The sequence below is a fragment of the Lepidochelys olivacea genome (assembly GCF_965140295.1).
Source record: "Lepidochelys olivacea isolate rLepOli2 genome assembly, chromosome: 9".
Lineage (NCBI taxonomy): Eukaryota > Metazoa > Chordata > Testudines > Cheloniidae > Lepidochelys > Lepidochelys olivacea.
This window is the reverse complement of record NC_140419.1, coordinates 42,620,922-42,640,286: the sequence shown is the minus strand read 5'-3', so window position 1 is coordinate 42,640,286 and position 19,365 is coordinate 42,620,922. Positions and strand designations below refer to the sequence as shown.

The 19,365-nt window shown below is 42.0% G+C and overlaps 1 protein-coding gene across 3 annotated transcripts in view; it reads right to left on the bottom strand.

Annotated features, from left to right (window-relative positions):
* Window positions 1-19,365, bottom strand: part of ITM2C (integral membrane protein 2C) — a 46,181-nt gene that overhangs the window by 9,610 nt on the left and 17,206 nt on the right. For all 3 annotated transcript variants that reach the window (XM_084638299.1, XM_084638297.1, XM_084638298.1), the window contains exons 2-4: window positions 9,078-9,215; window positions 5,272-5,469; window positions 3,847-3,957 (exon numbers count right to left, since the gene is read on the bottom strand). In XM_084638299.1, the coding sequence (XP_084494425.1) occupies window positions 3,847-3,957; window positions 5,272-5,469; window positions 9,078-9,215 (447 nt within the window). The remainder of the gene's footprint in view (window positions 1-3,846; window positions 3,958-5,271; window positions 5,470-9,077; window positions 9,216-19,365) is intronic.

Genomic DNA, 19,365 nt, shown 5'->3' with positions numbered 1-19,365 from the left:
GCACCCAGGAGACATAGGGTGACGGTTACCTAAGCGGGCTCCATGCTTGCCGTGGTATGGCGTCTGCACAGGTAACTCAGGAAAAAAGGCACGAAATGATTGTCTGCCCTTGCTTTCACGGGGGGAGGGAGGGAACGGGGGTCTGACGATATGTACCCAGAACCACCCGCAACAATGTTTTAGCCCCATCAGGCATTGGGATCTCAACCCAGAATTCTAATGGGCAGCGGAGACTGCGGGAACTGTGGGATAGCTACCCACAGTGCAACGCTCTGGAAGTCGACGCTTGCCTCAGTACTGTGGAAGCGCTCCGCCGAGTTAATGCACTTAATGCACTTAGAGCATTTTCTGTGGGGACACACACACTCGAATATATAAAACCAATTTCTAAAAAAACGACTTCTATAAATTCGACCTTATTCCTTAGTGTAGACATACCCTGAGAACAAAATGCAGCCTTAAAGACTTTTACTAACAGTAATAGTAATTACTGGAATAGTAATCAAATGGAAAACAAATCAACCAGAATGAAAAAGGAAATAGTACTGTTCTAGAGTTATGTGGTAATATTTACCATATGAACTTCCAAGATTAACATAGTCACAGCCTTCCTTGATAACCTGGGGGTAAGAGATAAAAGGACCAACCTCATATCCAGCATGCCAAAAGAGTCTGATGGTCCAGGTTCCTCAATTCTCAAGTGGAAGACGAAAAACTCAGGAGAAGTGAAAGAGCTGGAAAGCTACAGAAAACCTAACCTAAAACTAACAACTCAACGTGATGGCTTGCCTCTCTTATAGATCCTGAGCACTCTGTGCCCCCCCATGTCCAAACTTAATTTCCTCACCCACGTAATATTGGGGGGCACTTACTCCATAGGCTAGCATATTCAAATGTATTAATGACAATTAGCTCATTCTCACATCTGTTATTTCTCGCCTGAACCAGTTTGGTGGTGGTTATTTCCACATTCTTTCTGGTGGACGTGTTAAGTGCAATTGGCAGGTCACTTATCTATGCTAAAGGTCACAAACATATGTATGCTAACCTGATTTAGCTCATACAGGATGTGGCCGGTATGTTCCTTGCATTACTGCCAAAAATACTCTAATGCAAAGCTATACATCTATTATAATAAAACAAAAACAAACAAACCCATACGAAAGGATATAATAAAGCTACACCCCCTTTCAGGAAAACAAATAGAACTGCCTCCTCATAGCGCATCAGAAAGAGCTCACTCTTTTTGAAATCGATGTATCAAAATATTTTGGGTCTGAAGCTCCATTTGCTGGGATTTTATACATCCCATCCACCCAATCGTTGTTCCCACTTCATTGTGGGAAATTGATCAAAAGCATCAGAAACCAGATGGTTTGGGGTATACACAAGGCATCAGGGTGCAAAATGAATGGAGGGCTATAAATAAATGAGTGTTTGGGTGGAGGGAGTTATGATAAATACTGATATCATTAAAACATTAGGATACAGAAACTTAAGCCATTATTCAAGCACAATTTGGGGCCTAATTGCCCCCAAGCCTCAATCCAGATCAAGGCCCATATTTTAAATTCATTTTAAAGGTCAAAAAGAAACACTGCTCAGACACTGAACACACCTCAAAAGCTTGATTGGCCTTCCATGTTTCTTCCCACTTCTTGATTTCTTTAGAATATCCAGGATTACTGTATCTATTCCCTGGTCTGACGGCTTTAGATAGTGACCATTTCAAATAATTTCTGACAGCTCACCCCATACACACCATCTTTATAAATTGCACTTTGCAGTATAATGGTAGGCCTTCCAACTCCTAGAAAGGAGAAGGATCCATCTAGCATCTATCAATTTTTCTTCAAAACAGTCAGAGAATAATCATACACGTGTTTGTATATATTTTCAGAGACAGCCGTGATTTCACATTGAGGAATGATCAGGTATTTGTGCCACAGCTGTACTGGCAATGAAAGGGATCTGGAGGAAAATGATCTGTATTATAAATGCAGTTTGCTTGGGAGCTTTAGAATACAGACTCAAAGTTAGCTGTGCCTTTATTTGAAGACTCATTTTTTATTCATGGTGACCTTTAACTTAAGTCCTTCATGCATGGTAACCTTTAATTTAAGTCCTTCATCAAGTCTACATTAACTCTTCTTAACAAATCCTCTGCTCACCATCAACCCTTACTTCTACAAACTTGATAGTTGCCAATTTCAATGTGGTCAGAAAAAAAAATCAAGCAAGGAGAGCAAGTTTTCAGATCCTAGGCCTTTAATTACAACTGGCCAAAAAAACTGGTTATCTCCTTAGCTAATGAATGGGAAACAGGCCATCTTAACACAGTGTGTGCTGCTGGACAGGCACAGTCTACTGGATCAATAAAACTCTCTTGCAATACTTCAGTATCAATCAATTAGTGGAAGTTCTTATATGCTAACACATCAGTTCTATAAAAGTTAGGTTATTGATCCACCTGCGTTAGAGGAAGGGAAAGAGACTAAATGACGAGTTCAATTACCAGCAAAACCTATCATGTTAGTATACAAGGATGGAGATCAGAATTCCTCTTGTCCCCAATGTGTGGGAAAGAGAGTCAGTCAGTCAATCTAGTTTCTTCAGTCTTTAGATTTAGTTATTTGTGGGAGCTAAAATGATCGAGCACCATTGTTCCTCAATCCCAGGACTTAGTTAGGAGGTCATGACATTGTTACCCAATTATTTTCAAAGGGCTGCTTGTACTGACTTTCATGAAGACATCAGTCTAGGAACCAGACTGGGACCCTCAAACTCGTTTCACAGAGATCACAAAACAGTCATCAGATTATAAATTTTGGGCAATGGTGACTTGGGCTGGACTCAAATCAGCAGACCAGAGGTAAAAGGTTGTCAGTCCCAGGACCAACCTGAGACATCCAGTTCCCTCAGTAAGGATTCTGAAAAAAAAAATCACTAGCTTGAGAGGAGCTCAGGCATGCTTACGACAGGGGGACCCAAAACACAGTGAGCTTCCCAGAAGGGAGGGAGTGTTCTAACATTTATCAATCCAATAGGTCACCAAGACGGGAGCTCACCCAAAAGGGAAGGGTTTAAAGCTGGGCAAAACTAGGTCTACACTTAAAACACATGTAGGGCATAATTTTAAAGATACACATGTGCAAATGCACATAAAAGTCGAGCATTCACTCAGGCAAATGACTGATTATTCAGCTAAACAGACATTTACAAACAGATACCCGATTTGCATATAGTTTCACTCACATCTTGAATGTCAGACCTTTAATCCCATGTAAGAAAAAGCATGTTATTGCCTCTGTTATTTAGCTATCAGCAAGGACAAGCTGGCATTTTCATTGACTAGATTTAATATTAGCTCTTCTGTTTCTCTATTGTTTTGTTATGCAGTCAGCGATCCTGGGTCCCTCTTTTCCTTAGACTCTGCTGTCAGCATACATAAACTGGTCTCTTCTGGTTTTTTCTATCCTTGGGATTGGTTACATTTAGCGATAAGAGAATATAACAGGGAAACAAACTAAACTGTCCTTGAAACCTGCTACAATTATATAATCTATAAAAGGTATCAGAGCATTTCCTCTCTGTTCTTCACAGATACAAACCTAAGCAGGAAGGATAAAAATCATCCTGTACAAATTTATATATGTCCGAGTTACCACGCTGTTTGCAAAAAAATAAGGTTTCAGTTAAACTCTGAAACATTAACTGTACACAGAAATATAGCTGTATCCGATGCCTGTTTTCACAGAGAGAGCAGTTGCTTTTCAAGGGAAAATTCTAACTGACACACAGGAGCTAACTCAACAGAAGTCTATTAAAAATAGCACCCAGACATACCTTCATGTTAACCAGCAACTCCCAGAGATTGCGAGGTGGCATCACAATGGTGGTGTTCAGTTCAATGACATAGCATTTATCCAGGGCTATGTCATGATAGGCAGTCAACCCCTAGATCCAAAACAGAGAGATCTTTCTAATTCGTCCAAAGGGAGAGTGAACTAAAAATGACAAAACCCTATAAAATGGGGTAGAGCAGTGGCATCATCCACCAGCAGGATCGACTGAAGACTACATTATGCTATTACACACACTAATGGAATGCAGGTGAGCGTGTGAGCAACCTGGGTTTACACCAAGTCATTACACTTCAGATAGTTGACATCACTGCGCCCCCTGCTGCATGAGCTATTTGAGCAGTACTTACAGAGAAACATGAATATCAGAGGGGTTCATTGGTCCCAGAACATTCCTGAGCCTGACTTCTCCCATTACTCCACCGAACACCTGTTTGGTCTCTCTCTGCACTGTGGTTTGATCTGCACACTCAAGCAGGGCACGGCGGAACCAAACACTTTCAAAGATTTAGCCTTATATACTGTACGTGGGAGGTCAGTAAGCTGGATCATTACTGAATTTATGGGATTTAAAGGAGATCCCATCTGTACAGTCTAGTCATCTGACTCGTTTAACAGTGGTGGCTTTGCACGGCCTTCTGAGAGATACAGGTTCAAAGTCCAGTTATGTGCTATCCCTGCTGCTGGGGCTGGGTGTAAAGCAGAAGCAACTCACTTAAACCTCAAGAAAGAAGCTATGCAATCCAGCACTTGACAGAAACCTCTCGTCAATTATGAACTGATGCCAATGGACTTGAAGGATTCCTGCCCAGTAACACTCAGCTGAAAGGATGGTCGTTGTGACCGTACCTTCAGCAGGTAAAGCATTGGAAATAGTGGGGGTCCTTGGAACTCCAACAGGAACCTGGAGGCACTTAGACAGGAGTCCAGAGCGTGCAACTCTTAGGAATATGGTCTCGATGTCATCCTTAAGTCTTAAAGGTGCATTCAGAAACCAAAGCTGAGTTATGCACTCAAACTCATAACATCGAAAGTAAAAATCTGAGAGATAAGAAGTTACTTTGAGTACCAAATTAGTCCGTGGAACTCAGTGCTCAGGGATATTGAGGCAAACAGATTGGGACATTTCACATAAGGTTATACGTGGAAACAATATCACTTCTCATACTTCAGGGCATAACACGATTACCAACAGATGATTAGGAACATCAATGATCAGGAACAAATTTCCTACATGGTTTAGTATTACACAATTAGGTGATCAATACTTTCTGTGCCTCCCTCTAAACTCCTGCCATTTTCCACAGTCGGAGGCAGGATTCTGGTGGATGATCAGTCAGCGCTGGCATGGCAGCTCTTATGTTTTAACTATACTAACGAAAAACCATTGCCTACAGAAATTCCTCACCAGCTGGAAATCGTGGATTATATCTGCAGGGTCACTGCCCCCAAACTGGGGCACTGGGATGTTGATCTGCTCATAGTTCTCCTCAATGTAAATCTTTACATCCTCATGCAACTCCAACTTCCCCTTAAATGGCGAGTAGAGAGAGTCTTCAAAGAGGACCCCACAGTGGAACACGCTCTCCCGGGGAAGCTGTGGAAACTAGAACAAAGTGGAGATGGCACACACACACACTCCATTACAAATCTCATAGAGAAACAACACTTCACATGGCACTGAAGGAGGGCACAAAGAAATGCCACTAAGCTCGTTTCACAGAACATGTCCCCGTGAACATTTAGGAACAAGTCTGTCAATGTGTTTTATTAGTTGGGTCACTGCAGTGCAAAAACATCCCTCATTAGTAGCTGTTTTCTAGTCCGATAGAAGCAGCAGAACCCTCCCATCCACCGTACAAACCCAAATGGAACAGAGTTTACAGCAGTGTTATCTTTCTCCATAGAACAGCTACGGTTGCCATTAGCAGAGAGGTTCATTCTAACTGGACTTGCAGTTTGCACACTTCAATGCACTGAAACCATTTGGAATTTTCTACTTTACTGTAGATATGGTTTCACTCTACCCAAATTCATTACAAGCAGGCACCACTGGACCCTGTTTGTTCATTAACCCATGGATTACAACAACAAAAGTAGGATAAAAGGATGGAGTCTGATCTCCATGACCAGATGGGCAAACTGTAACCACCAGAGACCTTGCACACACAGCCTTGATGCCAGTAAGCTCCACAGTCAATGTTTAGTGGGCTTCTCTCTGTTATTGGATATAAACTATCCTTTGCTTTTGCATGCAGCACACAATTAAGATGTCCAATGTAAAACACTGAATGGGTCATCTTACACTTAGTGCTATTCAGCAAGCAGATCACCTCCTTTTGTTCAGATAGCAGGGATACTGGATGTTGTCCACCTCCCAGTCAACAGTCAGCTTAAATGTTATGTGACATCAGGCTTTTTGTAAACCAATCCCAACATAAAAATAACCCCAGCAATTGTGTCTACGAGTAAGATGTGAAAAAAATGTCAGAAATCTGTCACGAGATTTAAAGCTCATTTATAAAGACAGATGGAGATAACCTACTTGTATATCTGAAAATGAAGATTAGAAATTAATTTTGCAGCAAGGCAATATATTGAGCAAGGGAACATATAAAAGACAAAATTGCTGAGTGAATAAAAGCTGGACACACAGATCCTGCAGTCCTCAGAGAATTAATTTGGTAACAGTTGTTCAATAGACAGCAGTCCTCATCACAAAGCCCCTATACAGCTATGACTCGGGGTATTTTTGGCTAGAAATTCAGCTAGCAAGAAAGTTATGCACTCTGCCTCTTAAAATGAAGGCAAGGGATTTTCCTTTTTTAAACAAAGTATGTGAATTCAGCGCTTATGAAAATGATTGGGGGCGGGGAAGTCCTCCTTTCTGCTTCAGCACAAGCACAGAATGTACAGAATTCCCCACAAGAGCTCCATCAATGTCCTTCAGTCGAGTCTCTTTTGAGCAGAAACCATCAATCATACACAGATCTGGCTTCTTATTTTATGTGGACAACTTCGATTGTGACCCGAGTGGGCATCTGAATCTGGGGCACTAATTTACTGCAACTTCCCCTCACCCTCCCTTATTGAGCTTCTCACCCTTATCCAGCCATTTCTCAGTCTCCTGGGCAATCACCTAGCTGTCCTTTCTTCCATGCCATCTCCTATGTGTGGTTTGACCCCACCTAAATTAACCACAAGCCTCTGCCCCCTAGATTTTTAAGATCTCTCTCTCTCAAAATCCCACTTTGAATATGCTGCCTACAATGACTAGATGATTTGTATAGAAAATCCCTTTGTTGTTCCTCTTCCCTGACTTCCATTTACTTGTCTGTCTCATTCATTGACTGTGAGCATCTCAGGGCAGGGGCCATTCCTTCTTGTATGTTTGGAAAGTAACAGGGCACTACCACAAGCAGCAGCAACTGGCCACCAATGGCGTAGAAATTTTCAAGTCAAGATTGAAATAGCTGGCAGGTTTTGCCCTAGAACCGTGTCTACAAATAAGCTACATTCCCTCCTTCCCGAAATCAACTGAATTTTGGTTGGCCCACCCAGCACACAGATCCTAATAGTCACCAAAAGCTATATTTTACAAGTCACCTTTTCAACAAAGAAGATGATTAATTCATTGTCCTCAAATGTTTCTAGGGACTCATTAGATAAAACCGTTCTATTCAATTAGTGTTGTTTAAATTACCTCTGCCACGATAGAGAAGAGCTGAACATTCAAGAGGTTTCAAAAAAAAAAAAAAAAAAAATCCCAGCTTTCACATTAAATAGCATTATATTGGGAAGCAGTGTGGCCAAGTGGCTAGAGCACTCAACTGAAACTCCGGAGGTCTGAGTTCTAATCCAAGTTCGGTCACTACCCTGCTGAGAGACCCTGACCAAGTCATTTCACGTGTCTATGCCTGGTTCCCTTGTCTATTTAGATTTACGCTCTTTGAGGCAGGCGCGGTCTCTCTCACTATGTATTTATATAGTACATGGCACAATGGGGCCCCTAGGCACTACTGTAATATAAATAATACACCAATCTCTTTCTGGAGTTGAGGGCAATCTGACCTACAGAACAGAAAACAATTTCCACCCCACCCATGCATATTTAAAGGGGCCCTTACATGTATATTCTTTGCAGTGTATTGAACAGCTGCTGTTTAACTGCTGTGTACTTAGACTAGGAAGGAGGCACCTAACAGAAGGCACCTAATCTCTGCAGGCTTCATGGAAAACCCACACTGATTTGCCAATAACATTTCCTATTGTGCTTTAGTACTAGTATTTGCTATGTGTACTGCAGTAGGGCCAGAAGCCTGAGTCCTATTGTGCTAGGTGCTGTACATACAGATCACAGAGAGAGAGAGAGTCTCTTAAGCTCCCTGTTCTTTCCAACCTCTTCTGCTCCCTCCTGGCAAAACACTCTTTAAAAATGGCTTATGACTAAGACTAGTAAAGTTACGTTTGTGACATAGGAGTGATGGGACATCTACATTTACCCTGGAATAACAAAAGGCTTCTGGACTGTGTATTCCTGCTATTCCATATACAGGTGAGATTGTATCGAACCATGCCCATTTTGTGTCCACCCAAGTCAGTGCATTTGTAGGCGTGGACACACACATAGCCCAACAGGAATCGGCAAAAGCCATGTGCATTTGCATATAAGCGCAAACTAGCTACATATATTTGCCTATGCAACTACTCTGCACATGCACAATCAAATGTAGACAAATGCATGTGAATCTACTTGCTGGAAATCAGTCTCATAATTTTGAAAATCATCTTAAAGCAACTTCGTGTATAAAAGTCACATACAGCTCCTGCTTTGTGTGTAGTGAATGATGGAATGGACTATATCAAATGTAACTGCTAATCGCAAGACAGGGCTATAGATCGCTTAAGCAAAGCCAGTTATGTTGTGACACAGTACAGAAAAATCAAAAAGAAATTGTCCTACTGTTTTATGCTGCAAGAAAAAGTTCTGTTGGTTTTGGAAAGTTTTCATGTACTCTTCAGAGCAGGGACTGTCTCTTATTGTATGTCTGTTCAGTGCCTAGTGCAATGGGGCCCTGATCTAGGCTGGGACAGGTAGGTGCTACCAAAATAAAGTTTCTTTTTTAAAAAAATAAACGAGGCATGTGTTGTGGCTGCTTAAATTTATTTGGGGCGGCGAGGCAAGAGAACTGGAATTTTCAGATTGTATAGTACCTGGGTAATGAAGAAATATCTGTAGACATACATGGATGCAAACACAAGGCCCATGAGCAAAACAACGAGACCCATAGTCAAGTAGCATAACCCACTGAGAGACGACCTCCTGGTTTGCACTGGGGGAGGCAGCTCCTCCTGTGAAAAGGAAGAACAAAAACATTAGTCAGATGAGGTAGGAGGAGATCAGAAGAGAACAACATATTGTTTAAAGCCCACACACGGTATTATGAAGCACAGCTAATAAATGCAGATCAGGGTCTTTCAAGGTAATCTCACATGGGTATCCTGCTTATTTTATGTGACAATATCATTCCAGTAGGGATGACAAGGACACATTTCATACCTTTTCTTATACACATATTATTCTGAGCAAGCTGGTCAGATTCCAGAGATTCACCATTTTTTATTTATTTGTGATAAGGAACAACAACAAAGCAAACAGGAAAATTATATAACTAGAAGTTATGGAATAAAATGCCTGATAAATGTAAGTGCATTGCGCCCATATTTGTGCACAACTTTCTTTTAAGAAGTCTGAAAATCATCAGAAGAGCTGAATTTTTCAGGGACAGTCCTTGGAGTAAATAAAAGAGAGGACAGGGATACAGTTGTTTTAAAGAGCTGCCTAATGATAGGGGTGCAATGATTTTATCAACCATCTGTGTTCAAAACATTACCCCAGCACCCACAAATCATATTCCAATACACCTTTAACACACACTCAAGGTACATGGGGCTTGGAACAGAAGAGAAAAGAGTTTGAAAGAGAAATAAACTCATGCTTCAGGGCATTAGTCAATCTCTGACAGAGGTAGGAAGAAACTTTCCCTAAGTATAGGCGATTCAATAATTTCCCACTTCAGGGACTTTAGCACTTTCCTGTGAAGCAGCTGGCTCTGGCCACTGTTCCCTTTGTTCTGCTCAGGCAGACTATCTTCCTAGCTGGAAATTCCCTTGGTATAGCATAGGCCAGATGAGATGTAGAGACAGTGTTGCCAGTTCCTACACCGTCCTCTCCACAACCTCCAGTGCAGACGGGCATGTCAGGAAGGCAAGAAGGACAGTTACCATCTGGTGTATGTTAGAGCAGCCTCTAGGCTGTATTAACTTGTCTCCAGGAAAATGACTGGCTCTGATAGTCCCACCTCTACCATCCCAGCCAGCAAATAATCTGATCCTACACTGTTAACCTCATTTTTACACAACTTCACTGCACGATTACTTCCCAGCTGAAACGGGACAGATATTTTAATTATTATTACTCAGACAGGTATATCTGCAAAGACAAGAATGTGAGTGGTGTCAGAAGAACTGCAATCCCCAAGCAGCTCTAGGAGAAGCTAACCTAAATTTGTTTCCCCCCGCCCCGGCTTCCACAACACATACAACTTCGCAATACATTGCCAACTCCCAAGGCTGTGGGATCAGTGCATAATCAATTCTTCACTCCTTCTTCATCGAGAGAGTAAGAAAGTTGAAGAAAACTTAAGCTCTCTCCCATCACAGAGAGAGCAGTTCAAAGCAGTGACTATTCAAACCCAAACAATCACATTCATAAAGGAAGTTAAGGGATCTCTACCAGCAATGCTGAGGTGGGGAAAACATGCCACATGGCAACGGCCGTGAAAAAATAGACTTGGCTGAATATTAGTGATCACAGACATGACGCAGAGAGAGTGAGTGAGGGTGGATTTTAAAAAAATGGTGGTCATGCTACTCAAGCAACTACAGCAAAAAAAGATATTAACGCTTATGAGTAAATTACTGAAAACGAGTGCCAGGTTCCTGTAACAGAAAGTGCAGCCACAGCTCTCTCAGCAAGTTGCCTCATGTGGATGCTAACACTGCATGGAGAGGATGAGCTGGGGTATGAGCATTTGGAGAGGATTCAGAAATGTCAAAGCTCATAAAACTCTTAACTTAAAGATTGTTTTCACCTGAAAAATCAATTGAACTGGGCAAACTCCCCTCTCATTTGCCTTTTCACAGTGCAGCGAGAGCAGACTTGCTCTGTGAGAGGAACAGTACAGCAGGCTGCTCTCTCTAGCACAAGGACACAACAGAAAATGGAATTCAGATCTCTGCAAAGCATCCTTGTGGCAAGATAAAAATGCTTGGAATTTTGCAGAAGAAAAAAAAAACTTGCTTGAGCCAGGAGAAGCAAAGAAACCATGGAAGAGTAAAGCCAGAGAGTAAATGAAGAAAGTAAGGGTACGTGAGGAAAGAAACTGCCTCACCAGCCATCATGTTCTAGTAGAGCAAGGTTCAGCAAGCAAAAGTTAAAGATGCTGCCTTTCAGTTAAAGGAGAACTATTAACCATCACAAAATACATTGTAAAGATCATTTGCCCCACGGATCATCTCAGCCCAGCAGATTAAATACGTGTAAGATGAGAAGCAGCATTTGTCACCATGAACAAACTGACACTTATTTGTTTTTAAATTACAATCTGCATTTGAGCCTCTGGGCCAGAGGCAGTCACTTATGAGACAGACAGAAAGGAAGCTCTTGGAAAAACTGGTGTACAACCTGCTTTAACCACATCTTTACGCTTTAGAAAAGCATCCACAACTGCTATTGGGCTGTCACACTACTAGAGTCACAAAGTATGTATGTTCTCAGCAACATAGCCACTTCCTGTATTACAAATGGAAATTGCTCATTAGACTCTCTTTAAAAAAAATTCATCACAATTGATTCATTAATAGCTTCTTGCCCTGAGAATGTTTGACTCCCTAACATGGAAGCTGTTTTTCCTTTAACTAATCTTAATAAGTCAGTCCATCTCAGAATTAGACATAGCATATATCTCAAAGAGAACCAATACACCACAGGGAAGCCCAGTAACATATCATACTCACCTATTCTTTACTGCAAGTTTTGCAGGGCTAGCATCCTCCCCACCTTTCATAGTTCTAGCATTGGGAAGCATTTAAAAATAATAAAATATAAAAAGGTCTTCCACAAAAAGAACCACTCTCTTGGGAGGTCAATATTATAACTTGACAAGGTTAAAAATGTGTCTCAATATTTCGTGTGCAAATTTCTGTTCATCAAGATCTACTTTGCTGACTCCTACACGTCAGACCAGATGCTGCTCATTAGCTCAAGCCCAAGAGCAGTCTGAGAGGAAAAAGAGTGACCGAGGGGCAGCAAGAGAAGGGCCTTGAGGGAGAATCCTTCTGAACAAGCCAAGCTCAGGAGAAAGCTGAGACAGTGTCAGCTTAATGGAAAGGCAAACCACAGGAAGGGGATAAGAGTTCAACACTAACACAGAGTGTGTGCTATGAGGGCTCTAACCAGTGTAAATCACAGGAGAAGCATCTGATGTGTGACATTACATCATTGTCCCCTATGTCCCTGGGATTTCACTACATGCTGATAATGCTAATTTAACATTGTAACACAAGGCACACAATCTAGTAGTACAATGAAGGTCACTGTAGTGAGCAAACCACACATTTAAGTACTGACAAAGAATATTTAAACACAGCAGAGCCCAGGGCAGCCTTAGTGAAAAAAGAACCAGCTAATCTGGGATATGTCTGCATTATGGATTTAACAGTAAACTCGCACTGCTCACTGTCTGGAGCAGAGAGGAGCACAAGCACATTTTCCCATGTGGGGGTAGGGAATAGTCCATTACTAAACAAGGGAGCTTGTGTCTATTGGCTTTTACCCAAGTATTCTAGTGAACACTCTGCACAGCACAGGGATAGAGCAAGGCAATCTAAGCTAGTGGACCTGAATAATCAACCTCGCTGACTTTGGTTTGATCTGCAGGCATGCATGCGCTGAAAATATTTCTAAATCCCTGCCAGCAGACAGGGCATTGAAATATACAAGAATTCCTGTTTTCTGATAAAACAGGCTCTTTGGTATGGTTCAGTGCTTTGCCTGCTCACAAGAACAGAGCAGAGGAGCAGCATGCGTGTACAGAATGGCAGATATCCTGAACATCTCTGATTTACTGTCAGGGCGGTTCCGTGAACATGAAGTCACCTTACAGGTTGATTGGGAGAGTGCTTAAAATTAAGGCAGATACAAAAATCCTCTCTGTTTGGGGTTATTCTTTTAATTTTAAATAAGCAGGCAGCAGGTTTAAGGGAGAAAAGATCAAGATCAACAGTGTCCTGTTTAACTATTTATGAATACATATAGCAGTTGCACCTATGGGCCAAAAAAGGCAGGGCTCGGTTGGGCTAGGCATTGGACAGAATCTGTGAACACAGTGAGTGACAGATCCAAGATCTAAAGAGTATCAAAATGGGGAAACAATCAAGTAGAGCTGGTGCTAGGTTTTGTAGAGCCTGATACAACATGCAGGGCCTCAGGTAGACTTCCATAAACCACAGCACACATCTGGGATGGGAGGGTTAGACAGTTGAATAGGCTGAGTTTGCAGCACTTGGAAGAGTGGGGTCAGAGTGCTTCCTATTACTGAAGGGAAGAGGGGGGAACAGAGAGAATCAGCTGGATAGGGAAGCTTCCTGCAACTGGGATGGGTTGGACCTTATGGAGTTCTTTAAGGTGAGGGGTGGTGCCAAGCTATTTGAGAGGGGGAAGTCCTGGGAACAAGCTAGGGTGGGGTGCTGACAAAGTAAGGCAAGTGCAGCATGTACCTGGCCCAAAAAATAAATATCTAGCTACAATTATTTTTAAAATAAGCAGCTCTTTGGGGCAGAGATTGTCCTTTTGTTCTGTGTTTGTACAGCACCTAGCACAACGGGATCCTGCTCCATGACCGGGCCTGCTAGGCACTACCACAATACCAATAAATAGTCATAACAATACTAATACACACATGCCACATGCACAAACTCACAGTGTGCACCAATCTGCGTGCTTGAAATGGAAACTGAAAATGGGGATGAAGCTCCCCATCAACACAGGAATAGCTGGCAAGTTGCAGGAAGGTAAATAATATCCATTTCCTTACAAGTGCATCAAGGAGTCATACATGCTTCCCTTCTGAGCTCTAAGAGGGGGCATGCAGCAAATCTGTACTACCCCTTCTCGTTAGCCATACTTTCAAGTGAGTGGCTGTTTGCATCACAGAACGGGGGGGAGGGGCTGGCATGTTTCCTGTACATTTGCACCACACACAAGGCTGCGGAAGGAAAGGACATCTGCAATACAGAATAGGGAAGGATGCATAAAGGGAAAGGAGGAACAGAATACAAAGTCCAACACAGGTTCCTGCTAACAGGGGATCAGCAGAGCATTGTAGAGACAGAACATTCATCAACTCACATTACAAGGCAGCCATGCACTCTAGGTTTCTGATGCCTGATGGAGAAGGGCTCTAACATGACTCAATCCTCCTTGGGTGGGAGAATGATGGAGCTGAAATTGGGCTTTGTGAAGGCAAAATGTTGGGATTGAGGTTGAAGTGAGAAAAAGCAGAACCAGGAGAGGAAACTTGTCAAAGCTCGGAATCACAAAGGGTAGTGAGGAACCTAACCCCTACTAACTTTCCATGGGAATTGTACACCTAGGTGTCCTTTGTGCCTTTGAACATCACCCCCTAAATGTGTGTAGCATTCTTTGCAATCCTTGGCCTAGAGTATCATTAACAAAGCACAGTAATGGCAACCGTTTAGCCTGGTCTTTAGCTTTGCTTATGAATACTGCATCAGGGTTATGAAAAAAAGATATCAGGTTCGATCTCTCCTTCCTAATGACCATGTGATGGGGATGATAAATGAAAATGAAGGAACGGAAGTTGTGCCATGTCACACTTTACACCTCTCATAAATCATACCCTACCAGAGTCCTCTAGCTGAGATGGATTTAACTCCTGCCCTTTTCTTGTACCTGTCTCTTTGGCTTTTAAAATAGGTCTATCTGCCTTATTTTGTCAGCTGCTGCCAAGAGATCAAAACATGGGACTGTAACAACATCCCCAGAAAAAGCGTTAAGGGCATTCAGCCTTTCAAAGCATATTGTTTTTTAGTACAGCACTCTGTTTCCACCAGAATGGCATCTAATTACATAGAAGAATGTCATTATTTATCACTTTCCCCTGAAATCTTCTGCGGGGGATTCAAGACATTCCCCTTTCATTTTGGTGTGATCTGCAATTACTTTAAAATAAACACATATTCCTGTTGATAATGCAATACTAAAATTAGCTGTTTAATTGTATTCAGCTGTTTAATGGACTTGTCTAGTTCTATACCAACTATTTCCTTTGCTTTTTTACATTTGCGTGCTATTCAGATTTGGCATCCTTTGTCCTAGATTTATCAGGGTTTAATGGGTAAGAGAGACTGCCTGAAAAAATGTTCTAAATATGCATCCCAAAAGTGGGGCACATTTGGGGGATTCGAAATAATATAAGATATTTTGATATTCTAAACTGAATTGAAGGTAGAAACTTAGGAGTAGAACCTTGAAGTGGGATGAAGCTTTAAAAGGAAACTCTACAGTCAACAGATAATCTGTAAGACAGAGCAGCATCTACAATAATGCTGGCTATCTTCAGACAGTTGTTTATTGTTTTAAAAGAACAGTCTGTATTCTGGAAGTGAAAGGTATGGTAACAGAACTATAAACACCAGACAGACTGCAAACCATGGGAGCACACAGCAAAATATGAAATTCTGGAAACAAATACAGATTTACACAATGGTGCAATTTTCTAATTCTGGCAACCAAAGTGTCAATTATGGGAAGAGATAAAAGGGTCAAGCTACCCATATCCAGGATTTGCAATCATCATTATGTGTCCAATTTCTCCAACATTAGCAACCACTTAATGGAGTTTTAAAAGGTCTGTATGAAAAACACCTTTGACTACTTTGGGAAGAAATAAAATATACTTAACTCTTGTGAGTCTTCTAGCCACGGTGCAGTGCATATAGTAGCTATGGTCAGACCTCAGAAAAGGTACAGAAAAGCTCTAGCATACTTACTAAAATCTTTTAGATCATCTTCCTAAGGGAAAAAAAAATGTCCCAAAGCTCCACACCCCCCCCCCCGAATCCCCTTCTTCCAACACCAAAGGATACTTCCCTTCCACCAATCCTCCAGTCCATTACCTTCATACCATGAGACTCTGGCAATGTCAATGTGCATTCAGTATCAGTGCTTTCCATATTTAGAGGCATTACAAAGTTCAGTTAAGTACCAAGGAGTCATCTACACCATAGAAGCTCAAACCAAGTACTTCTGGGGGGGAAGGTAACAGCTAACAGTGGAGTAGTCGTCCAAGGTTTGATGTCAGAGATGGGTAGCAAATTACATACAGGGATCTTAAGGAAGAAAATCTAGTGGGGTGCAGATAAGGAATGGGCTGATGAATTAATGGGTGAGGAGGGGTAAACATTTTTAAAAGGCAAATTTAAGAAGGCTAAGATCTATAGTAGGTGAAATTTCTTCTGAACCACTTCAACAATTTCCCACACTAAGAAAAGGTTTCCTGATACATTAGGATAAGTGCTCCTGCTTTCTATAATCAGAAATGGTTATAAGCAGGTAGGAGAGGCCAGTGAAATAAACAGAAATGGGAAGTGACATATAAGCAGGAGACAGTGTCTTGAATATCGCCAGGGGTGCAAATCAGAGGTGCCATAGTACAGCAATACTATGAAGGGTCCACAACATCATTTCCTGTAGCTAAACAAAGAATCCAGACATCATATGGACCGGGAAGCATTTTTAATGCTCTGATTTAGAAACGAAAAATACTGCATCATAGTTTCCAAGGCAACCAGTTCTTCCTGCGCAAAGTACTTATACAAGATGTTTGTACAGGGCCCCAAATGCAGCATTTCCACTGAGAACACAAACAGTGGTTTTTTGACACAGAGGTGCAGGAGACAAAAAGAAACTGCTATAATTAACAGACTACCACATTTAAAGGCAAAAAGGTCACACAATTAATTTAATCACATCTTTAAACAATACAACCGCATGTGACTAGAAATAAAATTTAACTGCCTGTTTCTAGCCTTTTTGCAGCAATGTGAATTAGAATACCAACATTAACGGCTAATGAATTAAAACACGGCTTTGCTGCTAGATGACAAAGATAGAAGGATGTTAAATATGGAACTTAATGTGACATTCAGAGTTGTGTGATCATGTTTTCATTCTCTCCAATCAGTAAAAAGGGGTTGGGTATTCAGCCCTCTCTTTTCCCCAACTTGTCCTTCCGTCAAAGATTCGGGGAACCAAGGGGCTGTTCTATTTTCCCCCTTAGTGAAGAGTAGGGGATACTTGTTTCATTAATATAAATATATCTCTTTGGCAGATGCATAATGGCTTTCAGATGAACTTCTTCCAGCTTCCCTCATGGTTTCCCAGGAGGAAAACCATGTAAGGTATTAGCAGCACTAACAAAGCCTATTCTGGTAGGACTCTTAGCAAGATTTCCAATCCCCAAGTAAAACAGAAGTGAAGACAGAAGAGAATAAATGGTTGTGGTACTTAAAATAAGGCTCCGAAGGCCATATTAAAGCATTCAAATAAAAGTGGCCTGATTTTCATAAATCAGCAGGATTGCAGGCACACAACAACGCTGAAAAATCAGGCCAGTTTTATTTAGATCCTTAGGTATGGATTTCAGAGCATGACTTTGCGCACCCAGGTTTGAGAAATCTGTCCTTAAAAAAGGTGAAAAAAAACCTTATCTAGTACATGTAAACAAGGAAACAAATGATTCAATGCCACAAAAGCAAGATAAATACAGATCAGGCAGCTCCCCGTATTTGCGGAGACCTTCCACTGAGAAAGCCTGCTAATCTCCTTTCAAATACAAATGCCACAATGGATCATGTACAACTCCAACAGAGGGCTTGTCCACATTTAAAATACTACAGCAGCACACCTGTAGTAGTGCTTCAGTATAGACACGATCTACATCATTGGATTTTTCACACCCCTGAGCGATGTAGCTGGGTCGACCTAATTTCCCAGTGTAGACCAGCCATTTTTGGTCTGACTGTCCAAGCAATGCGAAAACAAAAGCCAAGTAGGTTATTGACTTACTATGATGCGCTAATGAATTTTGCAAAAGAAGAAAAGGCTCTGCAGTCTTGACATGTTTGGAAACAGACAACATGCCAAAAAACCTCCCATCATCAAAAGGGTTTTGCATTTATAGATAAGAAGGTTCATAGAAGGTTGGGTTAGAAGGGACCTCAGGAGGTCATCTAGTCCAACCCCCTGCTTGAAGCAGGACCAATCCCCAATTTTTGGCCCAGATCCCTAGGTAGCCTCTTCAAGGATTGAACTCACAACCTTGGGTTTAGCAGGCCAATGCTCAAACCACTGAGCTATCCCTCCCCCTTCTGAAGTTATTCATCTCTACTAGTGTTTTTGAATCTTGGGGGAATTTTTAATTTTGTACATGAGCAATAGGGCATTTCACTGCTTTGTTGTATCAGTGAAGTTAGCAATGCTTTCCCCTTAGACTCCAAGTCCCATTAGTACACACTTCAGGTCCAAATAAATATACAATTTAAGAACAAATTTGAGCTTCTGTAAAGATATAGGCTGAGATTTGCAAAAATGATTAGTAATTTAGGATGCCTCTGTTTTTCAACACTCAACCTGACACACACTAAAAAGGAGCCCAGCTGGGGCCACTCCTACCCCCAACACTGTATAAGGGAGACCCTCTCCCTAATACAATATGGGGGCAGTAGGTCTCAGGGCATCTCCCCTCCTCCCCACCATGTGGATTTAGGAGAAAGCGGCAAAGTGGAGCCAGCCAGAGGCTTCAGCTGCTAAAGGCAGAAGCAGCCAAAAGAGGGGCCTCTGGTCCTTTGGGGTTAGGGCTGCCAAACGTTCAGTTTTCGACTGGAATGCCTGGTCAAAAAGTGACTCGAGCGGCTCCAGGCAGCACCGCTGACCAGACTGTTAAAGGTTTGGTCGGCAGCACAGCAGGGCTATGTCAGGCTCTCTAACTGCCCTGTCTCCGCACAACTCCCAGTTGGGAACCGTGGCCAACGGGAGCTGCAGGGACAGTGCCTGCAGGTGTGGGCAGCATGCAGAGCCCTCTGTCCAAAAAACACCGCAAAATTATGGAACACGACAATTGCTGCCGTCACACTGTTCACTTTGCTTGTGTGTTTCTCCGCCCCACCCCAGTCTGTCTTGTCTACTTAGAGTGAAAAGTCTTCGGGGCAGCGACCATCCTTCTGTTCTGCATTTGTACAGTGCCAGCAAATGGGGTCCTGGCCCATGACTAGGGCTCCTAGGAGATAGGGTTATACAAATAATAAACGGAACAAGATTTTCAGACTATAATGAGCTCAGTGCTTTGTGAAAATTGGA